The following is a 17,500-nucleotide window of genomic DNA, read 5'->3' as shown; positions in this document are numbered from 1 at the left end:
CAAGCGGGACGCCGTGTTGCTTGGCGGGTTCCGCGGCGCCCCTACGGGAACAGAATGGACCATCGACCCACACGCTGGGGGGGGGGGGCGGGGGCGGTACCAGGCCCGCACCATCGACCCACACGCTGGGGGCCGGGGCCCGATAGAGCCAGGAGCCAGACTGGGAAGCGGAGCGAGGTGGACATACTGTATAGCACACCCTCATTAGAATGCTCTGGGTGTGCCCCCCGCCTCCTGGCCCGGCCCCCCCTCTGCTGGGTGATAAGGAGAGGAGGGAGACCGGGGGGGGGACAGGGGGGGTGGGCACCGCCGCAGCGCCCCAGAAGATATTGAGATTCAGACTCAGTTGTCAGGGTGAGAACGCCCCCATTAAAAGTGTTAACAGACTTAGTAACCTTGCAGCTCTCCTCTGTAGAGTTGGGGGTAGTTGAGGCTCTCCTCTCCCGTGTGAAGCGTGAACGCGCTACGCGGCGCGCTGACCGTGATTTACGCCCCTGCTGACTGCAGGGTTCTGACCGGACCGCTGCTGGCCCAGCAAGCCCATATATCTCCCATATATTCAGAAACACGACGGAAGTAAAACCTTAAAATGGCTTTTAACTGGAAGGGCGGGGTTGTGCGTGTGTGTGTGTGTGTGTGTGGCGGGGGGGGGGGGGGGGGGGGGGGGTAGCTATTAAGGCTGTTAAGTGCATGTGTTTTAAGAGTTCCCAGTACAGAGCGTTCTCAGCAGTCTGAGAGTCCTGGCAGCTGTAGCTTCTCCCCCCCCCCGCAGGCCTTTGTCCTGCGTAGCGGTTCGGTTAGCTCAGCTGAAAGCCAGATGATTTTCCTTTTCAGCGTAGCGGGGTTGTTAACCCTCATGTCGCCCCGACGTTTGCGTGTCTCTCCTCTCCTCTCCTCTCCTCTCCTCTCCTTTCTTCCCCTCTCCTTTCTTCCCCTCTCCTCTCCTCTCCTCTCCTCTCCTCTCCTCTCCTCTCCGGAGGAGGAGGGAGTGATATGATGGAGAAGGAGGAGGGAGGTGATATGATGGAGGAGGAGGAGGGAGTGATATGATGGAGGAGGGAGAGGGAGGTGATATGATGGAGGAGGAGGAGGGAGTGATATGATGGGTGAGGGAGAGGGAGGGGATATGGAACAGGAAGAGACGACGAGTCCGGGGATGAGGCCGAGCCTATCCAAATCCCATCAGACATCATCCGTATAGATCCGGGGGACGATGGGTTAGCGGTCCGATCTGTCACGGTGATGTCACGCAAAGATGTGCCTCAGAGCACCATGTTGTCCAATCAATATCCCCCCAGGTCAACGACGAGGCCTGTACCGTAAGAGGATTATGATCGACCAACGTTGAGGCTCATAAACGTAGAGACTAATCGTTAGATCAGGATGATAAGAATAGGCCGTAGTAGTTACATGTTCCATCGGTCAGGCATCCTTTATGTCTGGTAGTGTACCATGTAATGTCTGCCATCTTGGAATTCTATAACGCTCCACTGAGGTTGTTGTAGGTGGGTAGGTAAGTAGGTACTTTATTGATCCCCAGAGAGAAATCGCCACAAGTTGAAGAACTGTCCCAGTCAGAAGTGTCCCAGTCATACACAGGCCACCGAGTCCTTGCATACTGTAGATCTCTCACTAACCTTCAGCCATTATGGTCCTACTACCTGGAACTCCCTACTGTACCACATGTACTAAGGTCTGCTACTGCTATTTTTATTCTTGAAGCACGTTGAGTCTGTGCTTGTCACATGAAATGTGCTTTATCAAATGAACTTGACTTGACTAACACTGCTTTATTGTCAGAGAACGTCAGCTGCTATCTGCTGTTGTTTAGCGAGGTGAACCGCTCTTCAGAATGAAACGCCGCCCGCCCACGCTCACACCCACGCCGTCGGCCGCCAGTATCTCGCTAGCGTGGCGGTTTGAGAGGTGGTCGCGTGCGTTCGTAGGTCAGACACAGAGGTGTGGGGGGGAGAGGGGGGGGGGGGGGCACGCAGGGACACTCTCCCTCTCTCGTGCTCTACCCCCGCCCCGCCCTGCCCCACCCCTCCCCGCGGCCCCCTTTCTGTGACGTGAACATCAGAGACCCGACCCTGTACCACATCAAAGGGCAGCTGTAGCTTCCATGACAGCGCTCTGTACACAGTGCAGTCGGAAGTCATCATAGACCAACATGACTGAATCTGATTTTGATCCCAAATGGAACCTGTACTGTATAGATTCAGGAGAGGCTTGGCAAGCTTGTTCCAATAATGTGGAATAGTGTTAGCAATCTGGGTTATTTGATTGTATTTTGAATTAGGCTTCGCTGGGGATCATTTGGATTTGGATTACTAAGACAATACTGCATTGTAAATCAAAGTGACCTTGGTAAGAAGGTGTGTTTGTGTGTTGTGTGTGTGTGTGTGACATTGGGCCCCAGGGACCTCTCATAGGCGTATTTGACATTAACGAGCCTCGGGCTGGGGTTCCTCTCTTGTCCCTTATGCATTCAAATGAGTAGATGTCATTCCACAGGTTCCAGCTGAAGTACGCACTCTGCTTTCTGTGGATAGAATATCCGCCGGCCAATCACCATCCCCGTCCACTCAGTCAAACACACACACACACACACATACACACTCACAGATAGCCGGCTTATGAAATGTAGCCTATAATATGCCGTTCAAACTGCCACCCTCTCCAGGAATGCGGTACGAGCTGATGCCATTATTCACGCTGTAATTCACTGTCTTCATAATGCATGCCTTTCAAACGCCCAGCGGGGGAGAGTGAGTGAGGAGACGAGAGTGGTGAGGAGGGTGGAGAGGAGTGAGGAGAGGAGGGAGGAGATGAGCGTGGAGAGGAGGGAGGAGAGGAGGGAGGAAGGAGACGAGGGTGGAGAGGAGTGAGGAGAGGAGGAAGGAGAGGAGCGTGGAGAGGAGGGAGGAGACGAGGGAGGAGGAGAGGAGTGAGAGAACACCACGCCGTCTTGTTTCCGTAGCTGCCTGACGACAGGGTACACTGGCCCCAATCAACATTCAGCCTAATCAGCAAGACGCGTCTCCCGTTCCCTCCTCTCCACAGCTGAACTGCAGAGGGACTCCATTTGTCTTACCCCCTCGAAATGAGGCCCCGGAGCAAAACGACGACAGCTACCCCGTAGCCCAATATTTTAATACTCATATTTGAATTTTAATATTTAATATTTCACCTCCCTCCCGGTGCCTACGGGGAGCATGGGTGTGCATTGTTAATAATAATAATAATAATAATAATAATAAATTTTATTTGTAACGCACTTTTCATAAAATTATAAATAAAAGCATCTTTGTGGCTGGGAGTGGAGGGGCTGTAATTGATTGCACGGTTCTGATGCGAGCCGAGCGCCAGAAACGATCGACCCGCGGCCCCAATCAGCTTTTATATATTCCCAAGGAAGGGAGATCACATCCAGTAATACCTCTCCGGGGCCCGGGGCCAATTCTGCAGCCTCTGTGGAGGTGGGGGGTGTGGAGAGGGAGACCAGGTCTGGCAGTCCCCCGGCCCTGACTAAAAACCAAAGGGGACCGGGCGTTTGGGCCGGTTGCCCCAAGACTATGGACCTCGCTCCCCCTGGACCTGAGATCCACAGGGACAATAAATACTTTCAAGCGGCACCTGAAAACATATCTGTTCAGGCAGGCGTTTGGACACTCCTGATGATGTCATACTTGTAGGTCCTGCTGTGTCTTTCTTAGTTTTATTGTATTAGTATAGGGCCCTTTGAAACTGCCCACTTTTTGTACACTCTCTTGTTTTACTGTGTTGTTGTTGATGTTATTTATTTTACTATGCACTTTTTTACCTGTACCTTATGTGAAGCACACTGTGCATTCGTGCTGAGAGGGGTGCTATACAAATACACTTTTACTTACTTACTTACTTACTTACTTACTTACTAGACGGGCGACGGAGTGCTCTGTCCATCACCGCACCGCCGGTCACTGGTCTGGAAGGACAGCAGGACTCATACAGAAGAGGGAACTTGGGGGTGGTCACCTGACCCACGGGATCTTAACGCACCACCTGCGTCATTCCACACCCCCGCTCGCACGCCCATAGAGGGAGAAGTAATACTACTCATTGACCCGTTGCTGTAGCCTTGTCTGACACATTAGATGAGCTTATCTTGTTCTCAAACTCCTTGTTCTCTGTCTGGTTGTAATTTAATTATTACGAACAAAGCCTATCTATCTATAATCTATCTATAGTATCTATCTCTGTAACTGACGTCGGGGTCTATATCTCTTAACTCATATGGAACAAGGTATCGGGACAAGTAGAGGTTGAACACAGTAGGCTTGCTAGCTATGTTGTCTGCTATTCTGCTGTTCAGCCTAATTGAGGAGGTGTGGATCGTTGGGCTGCCTGTTGTGAAACGTCCTCCCATCTGAGGTTACTTGAGATCGGGACGATCATTTAGCATTAGGTCCTACAGTTTATGATCAATTGACTGACGTATTCACTGATTTATCAATATGGGCAGCTATAGCTATTAGCCATTAACAAGGTACAATGACAGGTCGGTGATTTAAGATGCCCAAGGCATTTTGAACTTTGGTAATGTAAAGTATTGTACTGTATGTAGTAATACTGAGACGCTGAGCTCTCTGTCTCTGTCTTATCTCTCTCTCTCCATCTTTACCCTCACTCCGCCCCCCCCACCCCCCCCTCTCTCTCTCTCTCTCTCTCTCTCCCTCCCTCCCTGAGTAAATATCTGTGAAAGATGTGGGGCCTCGCCAGCGGGCAGGTCGTCGTAAATAACCGGCGCAGAGCGACGCGGCGTTCGATAGGGGAGGAACGGAGGGAGTGTGTGACGGTATGGGAGGAGGGCGTGATTAATGGAGGGAGGAGTGGTACGAGGGCCTATAGGACACCCCTCCCCTCCGCCCCTCCCCCCCCCCGTACCGCCACATCGAGCCGCCCGATCTCTCCTCTCCCAAAACAGGCCGGCGCCGCCCTCAGCAAAGCACTGTGGGAAGCTCCGAGCCGTCCTGATAGCTGGTTATCAGCGATCTACGATCTGATCAGCGGTCTGATAAACCTGATGTGAAACACTGACTCTCTCCTCAGCAGATGCTTGTTTGAGGAAAAGTAATTCCATATCTCAGTGACATGTCTCCAAACAGGACATGAAGGAGAATAAGAGAGCCAGAGAAAGGAGGACAGAGAGAGAGAAAGAGAGAGAGGGGAGAGACAGCAGACAGAGAGAAAGGAGGGGAGAGATAGAAGAGAGAGTGAAGGAGGAGTTAGAGGAAGAGAGAGAGAGAGAGAGATGGAGAGTTCTGATGAGAGAGTTCTGATGCTCTTTATTAAGATATCCTCCGGCCTAAACACTAAAACCATACGATTATAATTGCTGTGCAAGCGCCCCCCCCCCCCCCCCACACAGTAGTATCCGGTACACACTAACCCTAACCCTAACCCAGCACATGATTGCAAAAAAAACCATTTAGACCATCTGCCCCAAAGTAAAGATCGCTCCTCCCCCCCTGTACTTACCGTACCAGCTGCAAGAGAACAAAGACAGTAGTAATACGTTCACATCCAGAAATTGAAGCCTTGTGTAATTTCATACAGGACATGGGTCAGGTGCCTCAGCTGTAATCAATCATTCTATTATCCAATCACAGCCCTCACTCACAGCTAGGCGGTCTGTTTAAACGACTTCCTGGTAGCCTACACTTCTCTCTGCCCTCGCATGTTGCGTCTTTCCTGCTGGCAAGCTTGGCTCCGCCTCCCTGTCCTCCTCCCCCCTGGTGATTGGACGGTTCTGTCTCCGGGTGCGCCCGGTGGCGGGTGTTCCCTGTTGCCATGTACTAGGATTTGTGCATGTCCCTTGCTCTGTTTGCTATGTCTCTTTTGCCCTCCCTAGGTACGTGCATGTACCAGGTTGTACTGTAAGCGCCGGCTTGATTTATTAATTTTTTTGTTCAGCCCACTCTGTGTCCCTGTTCGTAGCTCGCTCCCTGTTTTAGCTTGGCTTGCAGCCTGCCTAATACAGGGAAGTATTGAGAGCGGAGCCATCAGCGCCAAACTTAACTGTGTTCCATTTGTGGCAATAAATGGTTAATCAACCTCTGACGTGAGTGTTCCTCAATGAAACAAATATACACTTGTCTCAGTCTCACCACAGGATGGACACCCCTCCCCCACCCCTGGGACAAGAAACGGTTGATGGCCAGGGCCCAGTGCACTATCCTCCAATAATCACCCGTCCTTTTGGGTATGGGGGGCTTGTACAGCACCCACCATCTAAAACGCGCACTGCTCTCCTCACCTGAACACCCCTGCCATCGGCGGGTCCTACCTTCCTGCAACACCCTGGTGTTCCTCAGCTTGACCCACGCCTCAAATACCGATGTCCCCTTCGCCTGTCTGAGTTCCCCCAGGCGCGGAGTACTCAAAGTCAGGAGTAGCCTCCCACTCTCACGCCAGTCGGCATTTTCCATCAGGCTCCACACCGGACAGTCCTCCTCCCTTGGCCGGCGAGAACGTCCCTCACTAAATCGGGTCCCCACAGAATCTCTCCAGCAGCCTGTGGGAAAGGATTCCTGTCTGTTCTGACATCTCCTGGGATGACCTCCAGATGACCTCCAGATGACCTCCAGCCCCCACCACCACAGACAGGCAGATGACCCCGCTTGGTCAGGCCCCCTCTCATGAGTTGCTCCTTCAAGGTGACGGCTGAACATCCGCCCCCCCAACCGGAGCAGTGGGTTGTGGGAAAGAGGCTCCTCCCACACCACAAGTTGTTTTGCGACAGGTAGTTGATTTCTGCTTGTCTTAAGTTTGCAGAAGTCACATTCGCTCTGCTGTCCGCCCTGTGGATCGTCCATCTGTGTCGTCCTCATCCTGCTGTCCTTCCTGTGGATCATCAGTGTCGGTGTGCTGTGTCACCCTCAAATGACAGGAGTCATGTCTGTAGTCGACTCCTTTTTATTTTCTCTGTGCGCCATATTGTAATGGTTATTTGTGTATCAGTCATACCTGTAGAACTGTATGGCTGTGAGTACTGGACCCTGAGCCATTCCCTGTGGAGGTTTCTGGACAGATGCTACACCAGAATGCTACGTGCAGCACTGGACTTACTGTAAGTCATAACGCGCACGTCAGTATTGAAGATCTGTACGGAGCGAGGTCAAGGGTGAGAGGGAAGATAGGAGCAAGGAGAATGAGGCTGGCTGGACACTGCTACAGACACCGAGAGCTTCCGGCCAGCAAGCCGGTGTTATGGGAGCCATCTCCATGTATCGAGGACGTCCTACTAAAACATTCGTGGACATAATCAAGATGGACGCGGGAGTGGAGACCAGCGATGAGATGGCTAGGTGTGTGGAGGACCGGGATAACTGGAGACAGAGATGGAAGGCCCGTCTGTGGACGACCTGATGATGACAGATCGTTGGATCATGGATGCTCTATTGCCAGATGTGCATGGTAGAAGGTGTCCAGTACTGGAGTGGGCACCAGTGGGCCACAGTAAGGTATCCTCACCCGTTTTGCAGATCCCAGCGAAGTCCCTGATCTGGATGAGGATCGTGTCACACTTGTTCTCTCTGATCTGCAGCAGCTGGGGATGATCTGCTGGCACAACCTCAGTCATTTCTCACAATGGTCTTCTCGTTTATCCCCTGTGGATCCAGCCATGCCAAGTTTCTCACCATTGTGTACCTCAGGGAGCTTGAGGCGCTTTCAGACCAGAAAGCCCACGGTATTTTTCCCCCTGGGAACTAATCCCTATAACTCCCTAGTCCCTAGAACTACTCGCTGTAGATGGCATTCACACATCGGGGTAAGCTCCTCTGGAAATTTTAGTTCCAACAAGACTGAACTAGGAAAGCAGTTTTGTGTTTACATGCGTGGTATTTATGTGATGCTCTAAGCAGTCAAACGTGGAAGTGTTTTGGTTTTCTCTGAAGACCAAGATGGCGCACGCTCTGCTGCGACTATACAGACTATTTGACTCCGTGTTACATCCCGGCGTAAGCGTTTTTCTGTTGCACTCTGCGTTTTATGTAAGCTACACTCGCTTGATCAAACATGACGAGGCTTTACAAAGCGATCGTCATCCTACTCGTTATTTTATATCTGATCTGCGAGAGTCTCGTATTACAGACTACTCGACTACGGCCGCGATGACCTCCTGCTACACCGCACCTCGCTGGTGTGTAACATCAAGCCTGCAGTGGATCTACCGTCGGAGCTTCGGCCGAGGAAATGAGGAAGGTGTGGAGGTATTCGCAGCAGAATGAAGAAGCATCCATTTAAACTACCTCTGCCCACCATCATCCTGTAAAATGTCTGCTCACTCAAAATGGACCTGTTACACGCCCGGTTTGTTTAAATCCTTGGCTCTTGGCATTTGTACTTCGACTGTATATATATATATATATATATATATATATATATATATATATATATATATATAATAATAATAATAATTATTATTATTATTATTATTATTGTATTTGTTCTGTTGTTATTTGTGTTTTTTGTGTGAACTTGTGTGCTTTATGAGTATAAATAAAGGTTTGAAATAGCGAACACTAAGTGGAGCTTATAGCCGAGGACGCTAATACCATGGTGGCCAAATATCCCGAAGCTCCAGCGCTTATCCTGGACCATTCCAACACCTCTAGACTGGACTGCGTGTTACCATCATTATGGTATGTGGACATTCCAACCAGAAGGGAAAATATCCTGGACTTGTGCTACGGCAATATCACTGATGCTTTCCGTGCATGTTCATACCCCCTGCTGTGCAAGCAGGAACTGAAACGCCATAAGCCACATGTCACAGCGCCCCACAGTGGTCGGAGGACACTTGCATGCACCATCTGGGGTATCTTTGATGGAGACCTAAACAACAGGGTCTCTGTAATCACGGACTACATCAAATTCTGCATATATACCCTCATCCCAGTCAAAATAATAAAGAAATATCCCAACTCCAAACCCTGGATCATCCCCCAAATAAAACGGAGCCTGAAGGAAAAGCACAAAGCCTTCAGCCTCAATGACTGGACTATCTTCAAGATTAAAATATAATATATATATATATATAATTATAATTATATCATTGCACAGTATGGTGTTGTCATTGTGTGATGTTCTCCTTTGTAGGGCTGTTTTCTGTATCACTGTGTGATATTTTCTCTTGTCTGATTAATGTATACAGTTCTGTGAAAAGAATTTCTCTCTGGGGGACAATAAAGATCTAATCTAATTGCGGACTGGCAAACCTCAATCTGTCCATGGGAAAATTAATTTTTTTCCAGCAGATGTCTTAGTTACAACAATAATATTGAACTAGGAAAGCAGTTTTGTGCTTATATGTGTGGGATCTATTCCGTTCGGAAAATCAACGCAATCACGAAACACGGAAGCTTTTTTTGCGCAGTGAATTTAAACATGGCGCTGTTGAAATAAAACATTGCCAGTAGGCTCCCTACTCAGCCAATCATAAATGTTCAGTGTTGCCAGTAGGCTCCCTACTCAGCCAATCAGAAATGTTCAGTGTTGCCAGTAGGCTCCCTACTCAGCCAATCAGAAATGTTCAGTGTTGCCAGTAGGCTCCCTACTCAGCCAATCAGAAATGTTCAGTGTTGCCGCCCCACCCACAAAGTACCAGCCCCTGGCAAGAGTACCACCCTGTCAACGAGGGCTTTCTGGGGAGAATTCCCCCATAGACCCCCGTTCCTGCAGCGTGAACACGAGTACCCCGAAGGGGGGTTCCTTGTCAGCTGTGACGAGGAACCTCTTGGTCTCTTTTGGAACCGTGAGGACATCTTGCTCAGAAACCTTCTTCCTCACCCTCATCTCAAACTATAAAAGTAGTTTGTCTGCAACAAATCCTACCTGCATGTTGATAAGGGAGCTAAACCCATCTTTGTGAGTCGCTTAATCTCTAATCTCTAATCGTAAATCTTCTGAGAAGAGATTTATACTGGAAAGTAAATAATCTGTGACAAATCTTTGGAAAAGGCGCTTCAGTGTGATGAAAGATCGTCTGCCAGGAAAAGTAGCAGTTTGATCCTTTATTAGACAAGGCTGGAACTTTTGAGCAATGGAGGGGAGAATGCTTTTACCAAAAACATGATGCGAGCCTTTTCAACAGATTCAAAAGACTGAGTTTTGGATGTGGTACTTCAGATGTATTAATATTAGCTACACATGTCCCGTTCTGTTGCCATGTTGTAATGGCTCTTTCTAGCTCTGTGACATTTTTGCAGGTTGGTGTTCTATATTTATTGAAGTGTCTTCTGAGGGCAGCATTGCATGTCATTGGTTCTCTCAGCCATCCAATCAAGGAGAAGGGGAGGCGGGTTGATTGACATTTTGAGTGCAGAGGCAGTACCCTGTTAACAAACCACTGATGGTTTGGCACCATCTGGTTAATGTTCGTTCGATCAGGTTAATGTTCGTTCCCTTCTGTTCTTTCAGGGGAGAGAGAGAGAAGAGATAGTGATAAAAGAGGAGAGAGAGGAGATGGAGAGAGAGAGAGAGAGAGAGAGAGAGAGAGAGAGAGAGAGAGAGAGAGAGAGAGAGAGAGAGAGAGATTATGAGAAAGAGAGGAGATGGAGAGAGAGAGATTATGAGAAGAGAGGAGGAGAGAGAGGAGATGGAGAGACAGAGATGATGAGAGAGAGAGGAGGAGAGAGAGAGTAGTAGTAGAGAGAGAGGAGGAGAGAGAGAGAGTAGTAGTAGAGAGAGAGGAGGAGAGAGAAAAAGGAGGAGAGAGAGAGAACATGATGTATGGGGGAGAGTGTTTAGGGATTAGCGGAGGCAGCATTAGGGATTTTAGTGCAGTTAATCCCTGTGATTGATAACTCTGTGAATGGCCCTGTCAATAACGTATTAATTCATCTAAGTGTTTGGTCCAGTCTCTGCACCAGCCTGGGCGGTCAGCAAGCATGCACACACGCACACACACACACACACACACACACACACACACACACACACACACACACACACACACACACACAATAAACACACACACACAATACACAACACACAACACACACACACAATACACACACACACACACAGACACATACATAGAATGTATTATACACTGTATTCTTATTCAAATGGGGAAAAGCACACACACACACATGCAGAGATTAGTCATATTCCTATAGCTGGGGGCGTTATGGATGGGTAGAGCTTTGCCGATCGTGCCCAGAAGTGCACTGTTCCCTGCAGATGACAGATCCACCCCTACCTCCACCCCCCAAACCTACTTGGGACTTGTTCAATCAATTGCAAATGTCTAATTAGTCTCCTATAGCTGTATCTATACATACCTCCATTTGCTGGACGTGAAATTGCATAAATAGATTTACAGAAGGGTCATTTATGTTTTACAATCCCCAAATTGATTTCTCTTTGTTAGGCCAATGCTAATGAATGGCCGCTGTTTGTTTGCATGTTGTGTTTACACAGCCTACATCTGTGTTTGTCTCTCCCTGCTGATTGGCTGTCAGCCCTCTCCTTATGTGTGACCCGCCCGGCGATTTCCCGTCTCTCAGCACTCCAGCGTTTTATTGGTCCCCTTGGATACAGCAGTAAATACACAGGGAAAGTGGCAGGGTGCAGTGTGTGTGTGTGTGTGTGTGTGTGTGTGTGCGTGTGTGTGTGTGAGTGTGTGTGTGTATGTGTGAGTGTATGTGTGTGTGTACAGTATGTGTGTGTGTGTGCGTGTGTGTGTTGTGTGTTTGTATGTGTATGTGTGTGTGTGCGTGTGTATGTGTGAGTGTGTGTGTGTGTGTGTATGTGTGTGCGTGTGTGTGTGCGTGTATGTGTGTGTGTGTGTGTGTGTGTGTGTGTGTGTGTGTGTGTGTGTGTGTGTGTGTGTGAGACCTGCCAAGCATGGCCAATTACCAGGAACAATTAGGCGCGAGTGTTCAGGCCCAGCAGGCAACATGTTTCTTGTCCTCCAATCAAACGCTTTTACAGGGAAACCAGGAATCGGGTCTGTTTCACATAAATCATCCCTCCTCATCCATCCAAACGGAAGTGGATCCCCCCCCCCCCCCCCCGAACGCCAACCCTGTCATCTAACTGACACCTCAAGATCCCTAGAAGTCATTCCTCATTTCCTGGGTTGTACCGAGCATTACAGCATTGTTCATATGTTATGAACTGTCCGGATTCCTATTAAGGACTGTAATGTGGTTTTCATGATGGCTGATCTGAGGGGTGCAGTATATTACCTGGTATAGCCATTACCCACTATGTTCTCTTACAGTTCCCATTATCTCCGCTGACTGTGGACCCAGTTTGTGTCCAGATCCACTTCACCAGGTAACATCAGAGTCAGCACTTTCCCACTGGGGCGCAACATTAGGGCCTTCCACGCTGCGTAGCGACCCCCGGAAATGACTGTGGTTCCACATGTACGGTACGGTGGGAGCAATCAGTTAGGATCCCTCACCCCCCTCTCCTATCCCTCTCCATTCCTCTCCTCTCTTCCTTTCCTCTCCACTCCTCTCCTCCTATCTCCTCTCCTCTTTTCCACTCCCCTCCTTTCCTCTTCTCTCCTCTCCTCTCCACTCCTCTTCTCTCTTCTCCTCTCCCCTCCCTTCTCCTCCTCTCCCTTTCTCTATCCTCTCTTCCTCTCCTCTCCTCTCTTCCTCTCCCCCTCTTCTCTCTCACTCCTCACTCAATCCCCATGCATTCTGCTCTCCTCAACTCTCACTCCTCATAGCATAAACACCATCTCATTCTATTTCCTCTAAATGCAGAGTCACAGTTCGCTCCGTGAGTCTGATCTGTTGGAACTAATAAATCACAGAGGCAGGAGAGGACAGGCTGCCTGCCCCAACACACTCCAATACCTCGGAAGACTAAGAATTATACTTTAACTTTACAATACCCTTTTGCTGGAGACCTAATGCTACGGTAAAAAATGATGTTTCAGCAATAGCTCAAGAATTCTTTAACGTCTTTAGACTTCTCATCGTACTAGAATTTAGTGTCCTAGCGTAGCTTGCTAGCCACTCTCCCTGCAAGCAGAGGGACTCTACTAGCTAAGACAGAGAGAATGTCTGCACACTCTATGTAACTCCCACGGTGAGTTTTAATAAATAGGGCACCACATTCGGCCAAAATGGCCTTCTTCAGGTGCAAGGTCAACCCGAAACGTGCCCTATTTATTAAAACTCACGTGGTAGCTACATAGAGTGTGCAAACATTCTCTCTGTCTTTACTGTAGTTCATGGGTTCCCAAACTTCATCAATGTGGGCCTCCCCTCTGAAAACAGTGACACACCCGGCCCCCCCCAACCCCCCAAATTTGTCCATTTTGCATTTTGCAAGGCACAAAATGTTACACGTTAGCTCGGCGGCACCTGCTGCTAGTTAACGTTATGACATTTTCGCACAATACATTCATGCCTGTGGGGGGAGACTCTCTCTGCACTATCCACAAATTTAGTATACATCTCTCCCATTATTTATTTCGATCTTATGACATTTAAAATCACGTTTCATTCATAAAAACCATAGACATTTAAAAAAAATAAAAAACAGGTTTCCTTTTTTTCTAACCATCCCTCCGCGCCTCCCCTGAATTTCTTTGGGGCCCCCCAGGGGAGGCCCGCCTCACAGTTTGGGAATGCCTGCTGTAGTTGATTCGTTTTTGTCGAGCGCCTGTCACGTTGTTTGACGTGCGTGCGTTCCTCCGCGGCTACTCTGTTAGCTTCCCTCAGAACCTGACTGGATTGTAGGCAGGCGGGCTGCGGGCTGAGAAGAACTGCGTGCGCCGTGCGAAGCGAGAGCAGATCCACGGATAGCAGGCCATCAGGAATCAATGAGGCACAGCAGCCAACTGTGTGTTTGTGTTGGATCCTGATTGGGATTCTTCCGGTGGAATCATGTCCGTGGCTGCCTGCCCACAGTCTCTTTTCTCGGGGCAGAAGTCGATTTCAGCGCCATAGTGTGCTCTCCCATCCTAATGCCCTGCAATTTAACCCGTCTGTGTGTGTGTGTGTGTGTGTGTGTGTGTTTGGGTGTGAGTGTGTGAGTGTGTAGAATTCATTATGAGTGAAAGATCTGTATGTACAAACTTTACTTTGAAGTTGTTCCTCATGTATATATACATGTTTGTTGAAATATTGACTTGTTGTTGTATGCTGCAATAGGCTACCAACACTGCTGCTCTCTCCTCCTCTCTCCTCCTCTCCTCTCCTCCTCTCCTCCTCTCTCCTCTCCTCCTTTCTCCTCTCCTCCTTTCTCCTCCTCTCTCCTCTCCTCCTCTCCTCTCCTGTCCTCAGGTGCTGAAGGGTAGTAAGAAGTTGTCTCTCTCTGTGCGCTCGGTGGGGCGTATCCCAGGAGGGTATGTGACCAATCATGTGTACACGTGGGTGGACCCTCAGGGTCGCAGCGTGTCCCCGCCCCCTGACCTGCCCGAGCACCGGAGCGCCACCCTGCGACGCGCCGACAGCCAGCGCAGGAGCAACATGCAGCTACTGCAGGAGGGCGATGAGAAGAAGGTGGGCTTCTACACGCACAAGAACCCCCCCCCCCCCCACCCAAACACACACACACTCATAAATCAAATATATATAAATAAATAAACATAAATCATGCAAATTGTTACACGCTCATCATCATCATGATGATAATAGTATTATCATGATTGACTTTCCTTAAAAGACACTCATAGTAGCTAAGCTTTTCTGTGCTGTATCCTACAGTCTTTATTGAGAATACCAGGCCCTGATGGTTTTATAAGGCACCAAAAATACCATTATACAACGGTGGGTTCTGGTTCTTGATTCTGATTGGCTGGAAGCCGTGTTAAAATACTTTTTATACCATGGCTTGGGTTAATACTCTTTTCTGATTGGCCAGCAGACGTGCGTTAAAACCGTGTATACGCACACGTAGTTCGGCTGAAGTTTAATTACCGATCTAAATTAATGCGCCGGCTTTGACAGCAACCCAAATGAGCTAATCCCATAGCCTGCTGTACCATTGCTAGCTAGCCATGAACGAAGTGTTGGATACTGCATATTTGCTGTGAACGCATCCATTGTCCAGTTGTCGAATCTATTTGCCAACAAACTCTTTATGATAGCCAGACACCTCACTGTCCCCAAATCAAAAACAGTTTTTTCACTTTGTGTTATAACGTGGTGGTGCACGTTAGTGGTGTAGTAGCCAGATATGATTTTGTAACGTCAGACTAGAGTTGCAGTAAAAGAAGCCAGCCGTATGGAAAATGGTCTCCGCCTCGTTTATTCATTTACAGTATATACGGCATCCAAATATATCACAGTGTGAAGAGGCAATTGCTGGATTCTAATATCCTGTTGCTTCACATAATGATATGACACAGCCCGTTGGCAACTAGGTTTGACAGCTGGACGATTTATATGTTGCACAGCAAATATGCAGTAGCCTTCACTTCGCTCATTGCTATCTAGCAATATCAGGTAGCTACAGTCATAGATATATGGGTACAGTAGGCTATGGAATTAGCTAGTTTGGGTTGCTAGGCTTATTGTTTGGTTGCTAGGTCGTATCCAGGGTTGAGAGACATTGCTGAAAGAAAAGGTAACGGACACTTTCCATTTCACTTACGGTTCCAACCCCATGTTAACTATTGGATGTCATCGCTGTTCCTCCAAGAAATATGATATTCAATTTGTAATTCCATAGCAACGTGATTTAGCAGTGAGGGACTATAATGACACTCAGCAATGAGCAACACATAAATAACATTTCTTTATATTAATGTAGAAAAATATGGGACATATTTATTTGTCTTTGGCATGGGGGGCCATGGTATAAGCGGGATAATGCGTCGGTGGTTCTTCGCCTCCACGTCGTGCCTTAAAACCGTTTAACACACACCTACTCCTTGATTATCCCTTACGTAACACACACCTGGGAACGCATATCATTCCATTTTCAGTATTAATGCGCCTCCCATTTGATCCAATGCATTGTAGGCCTATCATTGTATTATTTTCAAAACAACTGAACATTCCATCCAATGCATCTGTTGCTTGGCAACCCTTTTGTTAGGGGAACTATTTTGCTCGGCGGAATTGAGGGAATGATGCTTCGTTTTGAATAAATGTTAATATTTAACATTGCTGTGTGTTTATTTTACACTAATAGCTGTAGTAACCATTGTATAAAAGCAATAGCATCTAGTCTAGTCCAGCCTAGTCTAACCTAGCCCAGTCTAGTCTAGCCTAGCCCAGCCTACAGTACCTAGCCCAGCCTAGCTTATTTGATTTGATATATTTGACAAAAGCAATTACAATCAGTATATATAAAAACATACAGTATGTCTGCAATGTCAGGGATAAAAGCGAAAAGTCCAAGACTTATTTCCATCGCTGTCCCTGATGTACAAGGAGTCCAATTTGAGACCGGCATTTATACTATATAAAAAAACAATAAAAGACCTCTACTGAACACCACTCAACCTGGATGACCGTAGCTCTGTGATAAGACCTCTACTGAACACCACTCAACCTGGATGACCGTAGCTCTGTGATAAGACCTCTACTGAACACCACTCATCCTGGATGACCGTAGCTCTGTGATAAGACCTCTACTGAACACCACTCATCCTGGATGACCGTAGCTCTGTGATAAGACCTCTACTGAACACCACTCAACCTGGATGACCGTAGCTCTGTGATAAGACCTCTACTGAACACCACTCAACCTGGATGACCGTAGCTCTGTGATAAGACCTCTACTGAACACCACTTAACCTGGATGACCGTAGCTCTGTGACAGCAGCACTCGCTAGTAGTGACACGCCATGTTCAGCAGCAGCATCTGGACTCCAGAGACACCGCAACCTTTCAGGGATGACCTTTGGGCACACCGTGACCTTTGAGGGACGGCTGACACTAACCTTTACTGACGTGCTGGGAGGCTGCTCGCGAGTTACAATAGAATCACTTCAACTTCAGTTTCGTACATCAGAAGGAGTGAATCACAATTGCTACATGTTTCCACTTGGATGTACAGGAATATTATTGATGTGGGCAGTGAGAGTTGAATGTGTGGGGGCTCGGATAGCACTGACCGCTGACGTTAGCCTGGATCACATCCTTACATATTCAATTCACTCTGCTCAGCCAACCAGCTCTCATTAACACCAAGAACAACCCCAACACTCAATAACATAACAATACAACACTGAGATGTGTCCCATTCACTGTCTTCATGTCTCAGATGATTAATTCACGTGCATTTAACCACCCCCATCTCTCTCTTCTCTCTCTCTCCTTCTCTCTCTTCTCTCTCTCTCTATATATATATCTCTCTCTTTCTCGCTCTCTCTCTCCCTCCTTCTCTCTCTTCTCTCTCTCTCTCTCTCTCTCTCTCTCTCTCTCCTTCTCTCTCTATATATATCTCTCTCTTTCTCGCTCTCTCTCTCCCTCCTTCTCTCTCTCTCTCTCTCTCTCTCTCCCTCTCTCTCTCTCTCTCTCTCTCTCTTCCT

The 17,500-nt window shown here is 48.2% G+C and overlaps 1 protein-coding gene across 1 annotated transcript in view; it reads left to right on the top strand.

Annotated features, from left to right (window-relative positions):
* The window catches only part of whrna (whirlin a), a gene marked incomplete at both ends in the record, with an annotated part of 94,518 nt that overhangs the window by 27,821 nt on the left and 49,197 nt on the right, over nt 1-17,500 (top strand). The window contains one exon of the mRNA XM_084454754.1: nt 14,301-14,519. Coding sequence (XP_084310880.1) covers nt 14,301-14,519 — 219 coding nt within the window. The remainder of the gene's footprint in view (nt 1-14,300; nt 14,520-17,500) is intronic.

The sequence above is a fragment of the Borostomias antarcticus genome (genome assembly GCF_949987555.1).
Source record: "Borostomias antarcticus genome assembly, chromosome: 2".
NCBI classification, from domain to species: Eukaryota; Metazoa; Chordata; class Actinopteri; order Stomiiformes; family Stomiidae; genus Borostomias; species Borostomias antarcticus.
This window is presented reverse-complemented; position numbering and strand designations above follow the sequence as displayed.